The 16,296-nt window shown below is 45.1% G+C and overlaps 1 protein-coding gene across 2 annotated transcripts; it reads right to left on the bottom strand.

The window, feature by feature from the left end:
• Positions 1–625: 625 nt before the first annotated feature.
• On the bottom strand, positions 626–13,093 carry IBA57 (iron-sulfur cluster assembly factor IBA57). 2 transcript variants are annotated; one of them, XM_058809458.1, is made up of 4 exons: positions 12,831–13,093; positions 11,182–11,513; positions 7,004–7,391; positions 626–849 (listed from the first exon to the last, which is right to left on the bottom strand). In XM_058809458.1, exons 1-4 carry the CDS (start codon positions 13,079–13,081, stop codon positions 783–785), a joined length of 1,038 nt encoding a protein of 345 aa, XP_058665441.1. In that variant the 5' UTR covers positions 13,082–13,093; the 3' UTR covers positions 626–782. The 2 variants fall into 2 exon arrangements, with proteins under 2 accessions (XP_058665441.1, XP_058665449.1); XM_058809466.1 differs by having other exon boundaries at positions 703–849; positions 7,000–7,391.
• Positions 13,094–16,296: the final 3,203 nt, after the last annotated feature.

Raw genomic sequence — 16,296 nt, 5'->3', positions numbered from 1 at the left:
GTCCATATATATATAGTTAAAAAATATATGTATATATATTAAAAAGTATATATAAAAACATATACGTATATATTTATGTGTGTGTGAAAGTACATCTATAAAAGCATGGAAGTATAAACATATATATATATTTGTGTATATTTAAACTATATATATGTGTAAAAGTACATATATATAAAATTATATAACTATAAAACTATAAGTATTTGTGTATATACAAGCATATATATTTAAACAATATGTGTGAAAGTGTGTATATATAAAAAAGAATATGAGTATAAAGGTGTATATCTATAAAATATATAAAGAACATATATAAGTGGATATATTCATATATATACTATATTTCTATATTTTCAAATATAAGTATATATGTATTACTATTTATATTAGTATATATTCGTGTATACATGCTGTATTTATATATATTAAATAAACAAATATGTATACATCTAATAAAAGCATGTATATGCAGTGTACTTATAGATATATACTTATACATATATACTTAGTGTATATATACTAAATGTACTATACTTATAGAGTAATAAACTATACATTTTAATATTTCAAACCCATTTAAGCTGTAATCAGGAAGCACAAGCCAGTGGGGAAATTTTAGTTTCTTTATTAGACATAATTTCTGTATTTCTAATATAGAAACTAAACGTTTCTATACATTTAGTTTCTGTATTAGACATAGACATTACAATTGCATCGTATTTCACAGAAAAAGGACTTTACACCTCTTGTATCTCTGGGGGTTTGGTATCTCAAATAATTCACTGGAATTCAGGTGGTTTTGGTGGTGGTGGCACTTCTGTTCCTGTGTTCCCACTGAAAGTAGCACTAAAAAGAATTAAAATTTAAATTTATTTTAAGTCAAGACTTCCTTCCATGCTAAGCTGATTTGCATTTTCTCCTTTATCAAATTTCTCAGTGACAGTTGCATTTTATCACCTATTAAACATTATTTTTGCTTAATAAATTCATGGTTTTCCCACAGTTCTTTGCCTGAGATTACAAATCCTGACCATTCCCCCACATCACTCTATTTTTACTACCAAAAAAAAAAAATCAAATGTAATTTCATCAAATAAATGTATCCAGAGACAATGGGAATGGGAATTGCAAACAGATCAATCTTAATCTTTTTGAAGAAAATGACACAAAACCCAGTTAAAATGCGATTTAGTTGGGTTGCTGGGAAGTGGAGTCCATCATCAGTCAGGAATTATTATTCTTGAGACTGGAAAAAAGAGAAAGTGCTGAATTCCCATGAAATTTAAAAAGAAAAACCACAAGAAAAAAAAATTATAAAAGCTGCCTTTGACATGCATTTATTGAAGTTAAACTCCAAAATTTGAATTAAACTGCTCTCATAAAACAGAATGTGAGTGGCACATACAGCACACAACCTTCCCCAAATATTAAATTTATTCCCTGCAGCTTTTCTGACACAGCAATAAGTAGGAAATGAGATCAGCTCTACAAACCCAACTTTGATTTGCTGAATTACTGTTCCCCCTCTGGTTTGTCCCAAAACTTCCAATGAGATTCCCAGACACCCTCCAGCTGCCAAGCCAGCAAAACTGGAGAATAAAATAATATCTAAAAACTGAAACAAGAAGATTTCTATTCATTTCCAATTTTTTTTTTCCTCAAAACCCTGAAAAATCAAAAATCTCAGGCAGGGATGAAGGAAAAGAGAGAAAACCCAAAGATTTCCAGAGCTGTGGCAGTTTGGCAGAAGCACAAACTGACTTTAGTGATTTTAGCAAAATTCCACACTCCTTTGGCCTGGATGGACAGAGGGAAAAAGAGGAAATCCAAACTCAAATCCACAAAAACAGTTTAGGTAGAAATGGCTCAAGAAGAGGGTTACAACAAAAAAAAAAAAACCAAACTTTTCCATGAAGGATTCACAGTCTAAAAAAGCAAAATACCACCCAGGGAAAGAGTTGGGAAAAAGGATTTAAAACCAAAATGTAGCATTTGTCTTTGTTTCTCTCCAGCAGAAACTGTGTTCCCAAAATATTAAATAATTAGAAGTAGCAGGAGCTACACCCTCCTCTCAAAATAACATTAAAACTGCCACAATGGCCATGCAGAATGGTTTCAGCAGGAATTGTGGGGAAAAGGGGATGAAAACTGCCAAATTTTCCAGCCCTGAAAACTCTGGGGCAATTGAATCTCCTGGAAAAGCAGCCCCAAGGCAGCCTGTGAGGAATAAATCCAATTTGGGGCTTTGTCTGGGCAGTTTTTGGACACTCCCTGAAGGGCTGAAAGGGCTCAGCAGCAGGAAAAAACAATCAAAATATTGATTTAAGTAACAATATTGGTGAGGGATTCTTAAAGTCATCCAGAGTGAAGATGCTGACCCAAAACCTGGGCACAGCAGTGTGGATCCCTGTGAGTAATTATGTTTTTAATAGGGCATAGCAGTGGTTTTAACAACCTGTAGTAGAATATATATATTTATTTATGTTTTTATGTATATACATATATAGTCTATATGTATATAATATATAGACTATATATATAAAATATAGTAGAATATCTATCTATCTATCTATATAATATAGAAAATGTAGAATACATAAAATATATAGAGAATATATATACAGAATATATAGAGAATATATATAGAATATATCAAATAGAGAATATATATAGTAGAATATATATAGAGAGAGAATATATATGTTATAAATTTCTGTATTTATAAATAGAAAATATATATCTCTATGTACATATATCATACAGAATATATCAAATAGAGAATATATATAGAATTATATATATATCAATCTATATATAGAATATATATAGAATATATATAGAATATAGATATATCTATATAATACATAGAATATATAATATATAGTAGAATATCTATCTATATATGTTATATTATATATATTTATAGATATATAAATAGAAAATATATATCTCTATGTATATATATATAATATAGAATATAAAGAATATGTAGATAACATATATAGAATTATATATTGAATATATATCTATCTATAGAATACATAGTAGAATATATATAGAATATATACTAGAATATATAAATAAATAAACAAATAAATATGTTGTAATATATTTCTATTTCTATTTCTATTTCTATTTACTAGAGTAGACTGAAGTATAAGCAGTCATTTTTCTGGACTCTTCACCACACCAAGACAATGGGTTTTTTGCATTTTACTATGACAGAGAAAGTAAAAATATGTAACAATGAAGACAAGCACTGCTCCTATAAATTTTTAACAAAATCAAATTAAAGGCAGAAAAAAAGGAAAATTTTTCCCGAAAGCAACCATTTCATGTATTCCCCTCTGCAATCTCTGCCAGTGACTCCTGCCTTATCCCACAGAGCTTTCAGGTTATTCCAAGTGTTTACTCCACTCTTTTCCCTCACAAAGCATCACTGAGGCAGAGGAAGGGGAAACTGAGGCAGCAAGGGGGGACCCACATTAAAAAGGGATCAGGAAGGGCCCCACATTTTCCATCTGTTTGGGTTGGGGCTGGAATCTGAGCAGGTCACCTGAGAGCCCACCCTGGGCACCGTGTTGGTGCTCAGGAGAAATTTCACAGAATTCCCAGAATGATCAGGTTGGAAGAGACCTTCAAAATCAACCCAGCCCCAACAGCTCAACCAAGCCCTGGCACCCAGTGCCACATCCAGGCTGTGTTAAACACCCCCAGGGATGGGGACTGCACCACCTCCCCGGGCAGCCAGAACTTTATCATTCTTTTAATGAAAAATTTTTCCTGATATCCAGCTTGTGGTGGTTCCAGTTGTGGGTTTCTCTGGGTCTGGACTGAAGGCACTTGAGACAGCAGTTCATGCTCACACTCAGGTGTTTATTGTTTCTTATCAGTAAAACAGTCTCACTGCTGGGAGTTCAGCAGCTTTTCATTAGAAGGCACAAAATGGCCAACAATCTCTTGTTCCAAGGGCTTTTCAGACTAAACTATCCCATGAAGAACTGACACCTGGATTATTTTCCCTTTTAACCCAATAACTGATCCCACAGAGCTGCAATGGGGACTTTTCTGCCCAATTACAAAATGCCACCCAAACCCATGGAGAAGGAGGAAGAAGCAGCATGAAGAAGAAACCCAGGATGACACCCTGAGCCCTCCATCTTGCTGCCATCCACAACACACTAAAAACCCCAAACCCTCAATTTCTCACCCAGTGACACACCCACACTGCTCTCTATAATCTGTTGCACACTTTTGTGGATTTTAGTCTATCTTGAAGTCCAAAAATGGCACAACCGAAGGACATTTTCTATAGCAGCTGATATTCTGAGCTTGAGAAATCCCATCCCCATCATTCCACTTCTCTGGAAGTGTCCAAGGCCAGGCTGGATGGGGCTTGGAGCACACTGGTCTGGAGGAAGTGCCCCTGTCCATGGCAGGGTTGGAATGAGATGGTCTTTAAGGTCTCTTCCAACCAAACCTGTTCTGGGATTCTGTGATATTCCTCAGGGTCCCTTTGTGCCTGGGCAATGTCCAACCACACCATCTCCAGCCTAGAGCACTGCAGGGGTTACCATGGCCAAAATGCAGAACTGGATACTTGGATTTATCAAACTTCATCTTACTGGACTCTGCTCATCCATCCAACCATTCCAGGTCTCCCTGCAGAGCCCTTCTCCTTTCCAATTTCCTCACTGGAAAGGTCAAACCCTGAACAGGCTGCCAAGGGAAGTGGTGGAGTCACCATCCCTGGAAGTGGCCAAAAACTGGGTGGATGTGGCACTTGGGGATGCGGATTAGTGGTGGATTTGGAAGTGCTGTTAATGGTTGGAGTTGATGATCCAAGAGGTCTTTTCCAGCCTTAATAATTGCATGGCTCTCAGGAAGGCAAAATCAACTCTTGCACCCTCCAGCCCCAAATTCACCTGGCTCCAATCACTAAAGGTAGAGAAGGCTGTGAGGGAGAATAAAAAAAATTAAGGATAACAGGGATTGGGTTATCCTCCATCCATCCTTTCAATTTCTACCTCATTTTTTTTTTTTTGTTTTCCAGAATCCAACACCTCTTCACCCCAGCACCACCTTCTTGTGTCTAACCTTGTGTCACCTGCAGCTGCTGGCAGCAACAAAAGCCATTTAAACACTGTGAAGAACAAAAGAAATGTGTGACCAAGGCAGAGAAGATGCAGGGCTTCCCCAAACAGAAGAGTTGATTGAGTGTTGGTTCAGGCTCTGCTCACCCCAGGACAATAAAACCATTCTGAGCAGCCTTTGCACAACGGGTGGCAGAGAGGAAAAGCTGCTTCAGCTTTGTGGCCTCTGAAGGGTCCAATTTTATTTATTTTCCCAGCAGAAAGGCTCTGATACCAATCCCACACCTGACCAACAGGCTCAGGCATGGTTCTTGTCTGCAAGCAACCTGAAAATGCATTTATTCTGTTGCATGTCTTCACACCAAGCAAACAAAAGGCATCTTCTCTTTCAGATGAGTCCCATTTAAATCAGAGGCAATAATTAATGAGATATTCCACAGAATCAGTTTACAACAACCATAGAATTTTAATCAATATAAGCATTTTCTTTACAGACAAATTCCATTCACAGTAACACTGAAACAAAGGCAGAATGTGATTTGGGACGGGTTTTGTTACAAATATTCATGCAAAGGCTTTTTTGGTTTTGTTTTGGAGAAAATGGGATCTCACCTGGGCAGCTCTCTCATTGTGTAATGGATTGATTACAATACAAAAATAAAAAGGGTTCCTATAAATCACTGCAGGTTTACAGGGTCAGGAGGCACAGAGCTGGTTTGCTTTGGAATAAGAGAGGAATATTATAATAAGAGAAATATGTTGCAGCGAGAAGAAAAATTGGAGAAGCAGAGGAGTGTTGGCAGGCAGAAAAATTAAAGCAAAGCATTGGGCTGCTCTGAAAACCCTGGGGGTGGTGGATGGAGAAAACCCCAGCAGCAGGAGGCAGCAGGGACAGGGTGAGGGGCACAGAAAGAGCCAGAACATGGTGAAAATCCACCCTCAGCAAGGCCAGGCCAAGCCAGCACCTGTGGCATTGAAAATATCCCTTTCCTCTCCCAAAAAATGGTTTGAGAGAAGGGAGTCAGGAACTGGCTCTGCTCCCTCCACTGGCACCAAAGCAGGAGACAGGACAGGAGATTTGAGACCTTTTTTCCCCAGGGATGAGTTAAAATCAAGGTCTGACATGTGAAGCACAAGATGTTCCTCTTCCTGAACCCAGTTCCAGTGGTGGGAAGAAACACCAGCCCCATCAGCAAGTTGAAGAAGCTCGATGCAAGGAACAATTTGCAGCAAAAAACTTCAGCCTGAGAATACATCTTAATAAGAGCAGCATGATCTCCACTCACAAAAAAGACAACAGAATTAATAATCCCTCAGAATGGTTTTGTGAACCAATAAGATTTAATACCTCAGAATGGTTATTGTGAACCAATAAAATTATAATATCTCAGAATGATTATTGTGAACCAATAAAATTGTAATACCTCAGAATGGTTTTGGGAACCAATAAAATTGTAATATCTCAGAATGGTTTTGTGAACCAATAAAATTGTAATATCTCAGAATGGTTATTGTGAACCAATAAAATTGTAATATCTCAGAATGGTTATTCTGAACTGAGAAATCAGTGCATGGAACAGGGAAAGTCCTGATCCCGTTGTTTGGGAGAGCAGAGTCTGAGGGAGTGAGTGTCAGCCTGGAGATCCATCCAGAGTCCAACCCAACAACACAGGGCACCCCCTAAATACAGGGTCCCAACAAGTCATGGCACCCTAAAAAAGTGGGGATTACCCTCAGGAAAAGCTGCAATTCCCTGGATTTGTCTTTCCACGGCAGATCCAACCCACAGCGATCTGCCACAGCTTTGGGCTCTCACTGTGAGGAATCCTGCAAGACCCTCCCCACAGAACAGCAGCGTTCCCAAATTCCCCACCCCAAACCTCTCCCAAAGCCGCTCCCTCACCTACTTAGCAGCCCCTTTTGGCCACCACTCGGGCGTGGCGGCCCTGAGCTCCACGCTGTCCCCGTCCAGGGGGATGCAGAGCGGCTCGTGGAGGTGAGCCAGCCTCAGCAGGGCGATGCCCAGCTGTCCCCCTCCGGCACGGAACTTTCCAGCGCGTTTCCCGGCCTGGGTGAGGATGTCGGCCCCCTCGGGGACGCCAGCAGGGGGAAGCGGCCCCGGGAAGGTGACGGGCAGCAGGCGCTTGCGGATCACCCCCATGTGGTGGGTCCGGGCCGTCAGCTCCTGGCCGATGTAGCAGCCCTTGGTGAAGCTGATGCCGTTCATGAAGGCCAGGTTGGATTCCAGGGGCAGGGCGACGCCAGGGGGGAGATCCTTCACCCCCTCAGGGATTCCTAGGGGAGAACAAAGGTGGACATTGGTGTTGTGGTGTGCTGTAATGTCCCATTTTGGCCTTCCAGGTCATCCCCCCAGGTGTGCCTGTACCTCTCTCCCTTCCCCCTTGCCCCCATGCTGAGTGAGTCCTGTCAATCAGGCTTATCATTCCAGCAAGGCGTTGTGTGGTTGGTCAAGTTCAAAGGATGCCCCTCAGGCCCGGGGGTCATTGGCCTGTCTGGGTGTCATCTTCCCCTGAGACCCTGCCCCTGTCACCTGGTTGGTGCTCACCTGGACCTCCCCTCCCCTGTCCCTGAGCTTAAAAAGGTCATCAGAGCATGCGGCCGGGATTCTGTTGGAGCAGTTGCTCACGTTCAGACCTCTGTAACCATGGAATAAACCTCTGGACATTAAACCCTCCAGCAGAATCCTCTCCTTTTTCTCTTCACCATCACCTGAAGCCATTCCTCCTGAGGTAAACGGGGTTCCAACAAGCCTGGACTTGTTCAGTGCCCAGCTGCAACCACCAGCAAGCCAAGGAGTCTCTGGGGTGACACACCAAGGTGTCTCTGGGGTGACACACCAAGGTATCTCTGGGGTGACACACCAAGGAGTCTCTGGGGTGACACACCAAGGAATCTCTGGGGTGACACACCAAGGAGTCTCTGGGGTGACACACCAAGGTGTCTCTGGGGTGACACACCAAGGAGTCTCTGGGGTGACACACCAAGGTATCTCTGGGGTGACACACCAAGGTATCTCTGGGGTGACACACCAAGGAGTCTCTGGGGTGACACACCAAGGAGTCTCTGGGGTGACACACCAAGGTATCTCTGGGGTGACACACCAAGGTGTCTCTGGGGTGACACACCACAGCTGCTGCCTTTGGCCCAGCAGCGAGGGTCAGACTGGCCCAGGCACAATCCAGCTGGTGATATTGGGAGCCTTTTTCCAATAGATTGGTGCCTTGAGGAGGATGATCTGGAGGCTAGACTGAGCTATAACAGTATACCAATGTGCCTCTGCTAACAGAGTGACAAAATTATCCTTTGTGCCCTTAAAAAGGAAACAAACCCAGAAGTTTAATGTGGAGGGTGTGAAAAATGTGTATTTTATGATTGGCTTTTTGTAAATATTAAAATGAATATTATATATGTTGTGTTAGAAAGTAAAGCTGTATTAATTCTCTTAAGTAGGGTGTTAAATGTAGTTTTAGGTTATAAAAATTGTTAAAATAGAAACGATGCTATGTAGGATACTTTTTTTAAAGAAAGGATTTGCAGCGAGATAACAGCCACAGGAGACCTGAATCTTTCAGAGAAAGAGAATTTATTGCCTTCTTATCGGAAGAAATGAACTTCTTCCTGCCTTGCTCAGCCATGACGACACCATCAGGATTCAGAGGAAGAAGTTGACTCTGACCAGACAGAATCCTGTGTTTGAATGCAATTTATGCATCATGTATGAGGTGTATGAATATACAACAGGTTATTGTTCTTAATCCTTTGTTAACCTGGGTCCTTTTTCCAGCTTGTGCTGCCCAGAAAAAAGTACCCAGACATCCATAACTCTTTGTATTTATTGTCTCATATTGTCTTAATTCAAATTGTTCAAATTGTTATTACTCTAATTGTGTTGCTATTTTTATAACAATTTTATTACTATTAAACTTTTAAAATTTTAAAAACAAGTGATTGGTATTTTTCACAGAGAGGCTTGACAGCTGGCCTGCAAGCAAAGCTGAGTTAATAAAATAAATAACAATTGATGATTTTTGAGTGTATCCATAGCAAGGAAGAAGACAAGGCTGTCATCACGGAAACAGAAAAAATACACTAAATTTTTTGTAAGCTACACTATGTGCACAAGTAGATGTGTAAACATGCTTTATTAAATTTCTGTAAAATTTTTGCCAACTATATTGATGTTAATTGCTTTGCACTAATGAATATAATAAGTTAGTGTGATGTGGTTAATGACTTAAGATCATGGACATTTTTTATGAAAAATCCTTTTGCTAGGATTTTTTCTCCTGAGAAGCTGAGAGACCTCAGAAATGAAATGTAAACATTGATTATCTGCTGCTGTGGAATGCAACAGGTGCATCTGGGATTGGTCTCATGTGGTTGTTTTTAATTAATGGCCAATCACAATCACATTTTAATTAATGGCCAATTATTTTATTATCATAAAATAATAAATCAGCCTTCTGAAACATGGAGTCAAGATTCTCATCTCTTCCCTCATCCTGGGACCCCTGTGAACACAGTCACACTTAAGATCATGCTTTGTTAAGAGTATATAAGCTGGAGAACACACAGAATAAAAAAACCTTTTTTTTCTTAGACCCCGATCACGTGTGTGTGTCATGTTCAACCTAAGGGTGACATTTTCTCTTCTCAACTAGGGAAAAAGACACCTCATAGGCTTAGGGTTTCATCTCAAACTTAAGGGTTGGACAGAAGCCAAAAAGTCCCACCTGAGCAACTTACTAGAAAAAGAAGAGAGCAAAGGAACTGATGGCTTTTGTGAGGTGTTTTACTAGAAGCAAGAACCTCTGGCACCTTGCTCGGTTTTTCTCTGTAGAGAGTTTGTTCTTTTGCCTTTTATTAAAACCTTTTTGTCACCAACACTGCCACAGAAGCCATCCTGCTGATTTTATGCCTTCTAAGGTGGCTGAGCTATCTTGGGTGTGAAATAGACCACCAAGAGCTGATGAGACCTGGCTTGAGGAGACCCATATTTCAGAATAGAAATAATAAAGAATAAAAAGAATAAAGCAGGGATTTATTCAAAGGATCTCCTCCATGGATGCACCTTGGGCAGCACCAGAGCCCAGCCAGGGCTGCACCCAAGATGAACCAAAATGGCCCCAAAATGCACGAGCGCTGCCGGGGTCTCTCCCTGGGATCAGCTCTGCTCCATTTGCACCTTGCAGTTCATTGTCCCATTGCAGCTTTAGCCCAGGCAGTCCCACCCTGCTTGTTTTTCTCTCTCCAGCCCACGGGGTTTGTGCTCTGGGGCTGAGATTTGGGTCATTTGTCCTTGGTGCCCAGCTGGAGCAGGAATTGTTTTGTCTCCCTGCTCTGTGCACAGAGCTCCCCATGCCCTGATGTGCAGCTCAGACCCACACACTAAAGCAGCACAGAATCTGAAAATATAAAAGCCAAAACCTGAGGCATCAAGGTAAATGCTGCTCCTCATTAGATTTGTGCTCTGAATTGTTTGGCTCGTTCTCAGTTTGATTTTCCAATCCAAAGGGATCCCAGTTTCAGCACAGGACCATCCTCTTACCCTCTTTCCCAATTAATTTCATCCTTTATCAGCATGGACACACTAAAATCAAAGGCACTGGGAATCCCAGGACTGAGATCCCTGACCAGTCTCTCTGACCTTGGAATTAACTCAGCAAATCCAGCCACAAAGTTTTTAGGAAGCCAAGTCTGGGTGTTTCCTTTTCCTTCCTCAGTAACAAGAAAAGTGCCAAGGCTGTGCATCATCTCAAAATAATCAAAATTACTCCAACCACACCACAGAGGTTCTCTCTAAGAAAATGAATAATCGTGGCTTTCTTTTAGCATTCCTGACCAATCCCCATAACCTGAGTAAGAGGAAATTATACCCAAACATTGCCACTAGACAGAATTATAACCTCAGCTCACTTTAATACTCAAAGCAGCAATTAATACATCTATTAACGAACAAATTAAATGCATTAAAAATGGGAATGAAGGGTTTATAACTTATTCCTGCCTGAAATCAGCATGTGGACTCCCAAAACCCATAGTGCAAACCAGGGCTTGGCTTTACCTTGTTTATACCTGTGCCTGTGGTAATCCTGCACATCTCCAACCTGGCTGCCAGGGATAATCTCTGCCAGATTTGCTCCTTTCTTTGCAATCAGTCTCCAGCCCATGACTTCTGCCCTGGGGTCAGGGGTGAGGAGCAGAGCCTGGTCTGCACATTTGGGGAGGGAGCTGGTGTCCCCAGGGATGACAGCCCACAGGGACAGGTCGGGGCAGGGGCTGATGGTGACTTTCCTGCGGATCTTGTAGAGCTTCAGGTGCTGCTGGATGGAGTCCAGGACGCTGCTGTCGCACTCCAGCAGGATGTGAGGCTCCTCTGCTGTGCTCCCGTGGAGCCTAAAATAAAATATCACACCCCCAAGGTCAGGAAAATAAACCCCTACAGCAGCAGGAGACAAAGATGGGTATTTATTTGGATCCTGGTGCAAATCCATAGAGAAACTTCTGGATTTACACAGAAATTTCTGTGTGGATGGCACAGAGGGAGCAGCACCCACATCCCACAGTGAAACACCTGAGCTGTTTCAGCTCCCCTTGCAAACACTGCCCTCACTTCTCCCAGGGGCACAAACAGGTCTGCCCAGGTGGAATTCTCTATTCTTACCTACAGTGAAGGGAATTCACAGAATCACAGAATAATGAGGTTGGAAGAGACCTCCAAGATCATCAAGTCCAACCTGTGCCCCAACACCTCACCTAGACTCTAGCACCAAGTGCCATGGCCAGTCTTTTTAAACACATCCAGAGATGGTGGTTCTACCACCTCCCTGGGAAGAGCATTCCAGTGCTTTGTCATTCTTTTGGTGCAATTTTTTTTCCTAATATCCGACCTGTACCTTCCCTGATGTATATTGAGACTGTGTCCTCTGGTTCTGTCAGAGCCCAACCTCACCTGTCTGCATCCTCCCTTCAGGAAGGTGTAGAGAGCAATAAGGTCACCCCTGAGTCTCCTTTTCTCCAGGCTAAACAACCCCAGTTCCTTCAAAAAACGTTCCTCACAGGGTTTGTGTTCCCAGCCCTTCTCCAGCCTCGTTGCCTCCTCTGGACGTGCTCAAGCATCTCAACATCTTCCCTAAACTGAGGGGCCAGAACTGGACACAGCTGGGGGAGAAGCTTCATTCACTGTCACACACAATCCCAGGATGGTTTGGGTTGGGAGGGACCTTGAAGCCCATCCAGTTCCAACCCCAACACCTTCCATCATCCCAGGCTGCTCCAAGCCCTGTCCAACCTGGCCTTGGGCACTTCCAGGGATCCAGGGGCAGCCTCACCTGCTCTGGGAACCTGTGCCAGGGCCTCAGCACCCTCACAGGGAAGAATTCCTTCCTAAAATCCCATATGTGGCCCTGGCAGGGGCTCGGAGCTCTCTCTGGAGCTCTCTCCTCTCCAGGTGAACACCCCCAGCCCTCACAGCCTGGCTCCAGAGCACAGCCAACATCCACACGTGCGGATATCGCACCCATCACACTTCTCTGCTGCGGTAATCCCCAAACTCTGCACTGAGTGATGACACACACCCACAGAGGAAGCGCTTTTTTACACATTAATTTTGACTTTTTGACATTTAAGCCGGAAATGTCAGGAGTCACCCCCCGCCACCCTGCAATGGTCTCTCCCACCTCCTCCCCCCCCGGCCGCGCCGCTTGGTCTCACCTGTACAGGATGACGTCATACAGGCAGCGGCCCTGCACGTTCAGCGCGTGCGCATAGAGCGCGGGGGGGGCGTCGCCCTCCGCCACCAGCTGCGTGACGTCATTGGTGAGCAGCCCCTGCAGGAAGGCGGCGGCCTCGGCGCCCCTGACGCCCAGCAGCGCCCGGCCCAGCGGGAAACAGGCGGCGGCCGCGCCCCGCTGGCTCTGGCACCACCGGCGCAGCCCGGGCGCCGTTATTGCCCTCACCAACATGGCGCCTTCACAGAGTCCCCCCACCGCCGCCGCCCGCCGCTGCCGCCGCCATCTTGTGTGTGTCCACCGGGAGGGCGACACCTGCTGGCGGGGCCGGGCGCCACGGGACCGCCCCCTTTCCGTTAGCCACGCCCTATTCCGCACGAGAGACCACGCCCCTCCCATAGACTCAGCCGCTGAGGTGGCCACGCCCATATCCATATAGCCACGCCCCTTGTGTTTGGCCACGCCCCCGGTGCCGAGCGGTGCCGGGCGCTCCCCGCGATCCCAAAGGAGGAATTTGGGAACCCCCCGGGATCCCCGGCCACGGAACAGCGAGGGGACAGCCCAGAGCGCTCCCCGCGATCCCAAAGGAGGAATTTGGGAACCCCCCGGGATCCCCGGCCACGGAACAGCGAGGGGACAGCCCAGAGCGCTCCCCGCGATCCCAAAGGAGGAATTTGGGAACCCCCCGGGATCCCCGGCCACGGAACAGCGAGGGGACAGCCCAGAGCGCTCCCCGCGATCCCAAAGGAGGGATTTGGGAACACCCCCGTCCATGGAACAGCGAAGGGACAGCCCAGAGCGCTCCCATGTCCCGCTGTTCGGGTGTGGGCGCTGTCGGGGCTGCCCAGCCCAGCTCTCCCTGTTATGGATGGTTAATGAGATGATTGGCTCTCGCAATTAAAAGATAACTATTGTGTGAATACTGAGAAAAGCTTTAGTGAAATGTCCTCTGTTCTCCCCATGGTTCCCTTTCCCCCCCTGTATTGTTGCCATCAGACAGCCTGGGCTGTCTAGGACAGGTTTTACCTAGGACAGGTAAAAACAAGGTGTGCACATGTGTCCCTTGCATGGGGCAGTGGGGAACGGAACAGCTTGGTGCTTAGGGGGTGCAGCATGGCAACACCTGATCTCCAGTCCTTTTAAAGAAAGCAGTTTCCACCGATAAATGGCACAGAATAGCTGACTGACAGACTTTGGGAAGGGCCAGGCTGATGCAACCCCCAGAGGTATCAAACACTGAGCATCCTGAAGATGAACTGAGGATATGGTGTCCACAAGGGGCAGTTCCCAGTTCTGCAGCTTTTTCCTTATCTAGTCCTTTGTTGTATTATTAACGTTTAATAAACCTCTTTAAATTTTCAAAGTAAGCAGTTGTCTCTCACACCCCTGTCCCAGCTGATCCCCGTTTAATTGGAAAATCAGCCAGGCTGGAAAGGACCTTTGGGGTCATCAAGTCCAGCCATGCCAACCACAGCACGGCACTCCATGGCAGAGCCAGTCATTCCTTAGCATCTCCATTCCTGCCCCCAAAATCCAAACAGAGAGGTCACAGAGCCATTCTCCCCCTCCAGGCACATTTTGACTGTCAGGGTGGAAACTCCGAGATTTCCTTTTCGCTGAGGTTCGGAGAATGCAAAATCCAGAAATATCCTTGGGAAAAATTGTGCCTTGCTTTTCTCTGTGAAGAGAAATGTGGGGCTACACAGGGGCATGTTCAGTCCATCAGGGGCAGGTTCAGTCCATCAGGAACAGGTTCAGTCCATCAGGGGCAGGTTCAGTCCATCAGGGGCAGGTTCAGTCCATCAGGAACAGGTTCAGTCCATCAGGGGCAGGTTCAGTCCATCAGGAACAGGTTCAGTCCATCAGAAACAGGTTCAGTCCATCAGGGGCAGGTTCAGTCCATCAGGGGCAGGTTCAGTCCATCAGGAACAGGTTCAGTCCATCAGGGGCAGGTTCAGTCCATCAGGAACAGGTTCAGTCCATCAGGAACAGGTTCAGTCCATCAGGGACAGGTTCAGTCCATCAGGAACAGGTTCAGTCCATCAGGGGCAGGTTCAATCCATCAGGGGAAGGTTCAATCCATCAGGAACAGGTTCAATCCATCAGGAACAGGTTCAGTCCATCAGGAACAGGTTCAGTCCATCAGGGACAGGTTCAGTCCATCAGGGACAGGTTCAATCCATCAGGAAGAGGTTCAGTCCATCAGGAACAGGTTCAGTCCATCAGGAACAGGTTCAGTCCATCAGGAACAGGTTCAATCCATCAGGAACAGGTTCAGTCCATCAGGGACAGGTTCAATCCATCAGGAAGAGGTTCAGTCCATCAGGAACAGGTTCAGTCCATCAGGAACAGGTTCAATCCATCAGGAACAGGTTCAGTCCATCAGGGACAGGTTCAGTCCATCAGGGGCAGGTTCAATCCATCAGGAACAGGTTCAGTCCATCAGGGGCAGGTTCAGTCCATCAGGAACAGGTTCAGTCCATCAGGAACAGGTTCAGTCCATCAGGGGCAGGTTCAATCCATCAGGAACAGGTTCAGTCCATCAGGAACAGGTTCAATCCATCAGGGGCAGGTTCGGTCCATCAGGTTGCTCACCCCAAACTGATCCTGAATATTTCTCAGCATGGACAATCCCTGTGTTAAAGCCCCCAGTTAAACCATGGAGCTGATGCTGTTTCCCCCTGTTTTTCCAGTGGCTGCTGCTCGGTTTGAGCCCATCCTGCCCCTTTCCTCTGCCAGCACCAGCAGCTCTGTGGGCAGGGGGAGCCTCCTGGTCCCAATGGCCCCACTAAAACCTCCAGGACAGGCAACACCACCACAAACCCACCCTTAGTGAAGGGAGGCTCATTTTGCAGAGCTGGAAATGTGCTGAGTTAATGCAGGGCTGGGCTGTCCCCTTGTGCCCCACAGTGATAACCTTATCACACATCCCCCAGTGTGTCCTGGCAGCACTGAGACACGTGGGGTGCTCACCCTGGAATCCATTCCCCACTGGAATTCGGGGCTGGAGATATAAAGGTGTGGGCAGAGGTGACCTCGGCACCTGTGTGTGCTCTGCCCACCTGCTGGCACCCAAAATGGGGCTGGGCAAACCTGCCAGGCTCTGGGGCAGCTGGAGGAGCAGAGAGCTGATGCCCAGGGTGGTTCTTTTATTTCCCTGGAATTGGGAATGTGTCCAGAGCAGGAGCTGGGTTTGCTTTTGGAAGGAGAAAGGGGAAAGTCACAAATCTGGAAGCACAGCTGGGCTGGAACTGCAGAGTCCAACAGGCACCATGGAGGCACATCTGGATCCACATTTGTGGGTTTTTTACCTGTTCCACACCCCTGCTTCACCCAAGTCTTTATTTTATATTCTTTTAAGATCTTTTGAAGGTGAGAGTTCTAAGGGGATATATTGTTATTTTTTGTATGATTATATATATTATTGTTATATATTGTTATCTTGTGAA

Source organism: Ammospiza caudacuta, chromosome 1, assembly GCF_027887145.1.
Source record: "Ammospiza caudacuta isolate bAmmCau1 chromosome 1, bAmmCau1.pri, whole genome shotgun sequence".
In the NCBI taxonomy this organism is placed as follows: domain Eukaryota; kingdom Metazoa; phylum Chordata; class Aves; order Passeriformes; family Passerellidae; genus Ammospiza; species Ammospiza caudacuta.
Note: the sequence above shows the minus strand (reverse complement) of the source record. Positions and strands in the feature narration are given on the sequence as shown.

Excerpts from the sequence above, each read along its gene's own strand:
- IBA57 (XM_058809458.1), bottom strand. The coding sequence starts at position 13,081 with ATGTTGGTGAGGGCAATAACGGCGCCCGGGCTGCGCCGGTGGTGCCAG. Across the intron at positions 11,514-12,830 it reads TATGACGTCATCCTGTACAG|GCTCCACGGGAGCACAGCAG; the intron begins GTGAGACCAAGC and ends ATTTTATTTTAG. Across the intron at positions 850-7,003 it reads TGGCCAAAAGGGGCTGCTAA|TGCTACTTTCAGTGGGAACA; the intron begins GTAGGTGAGGGA and ends AATTCTTTTTAG.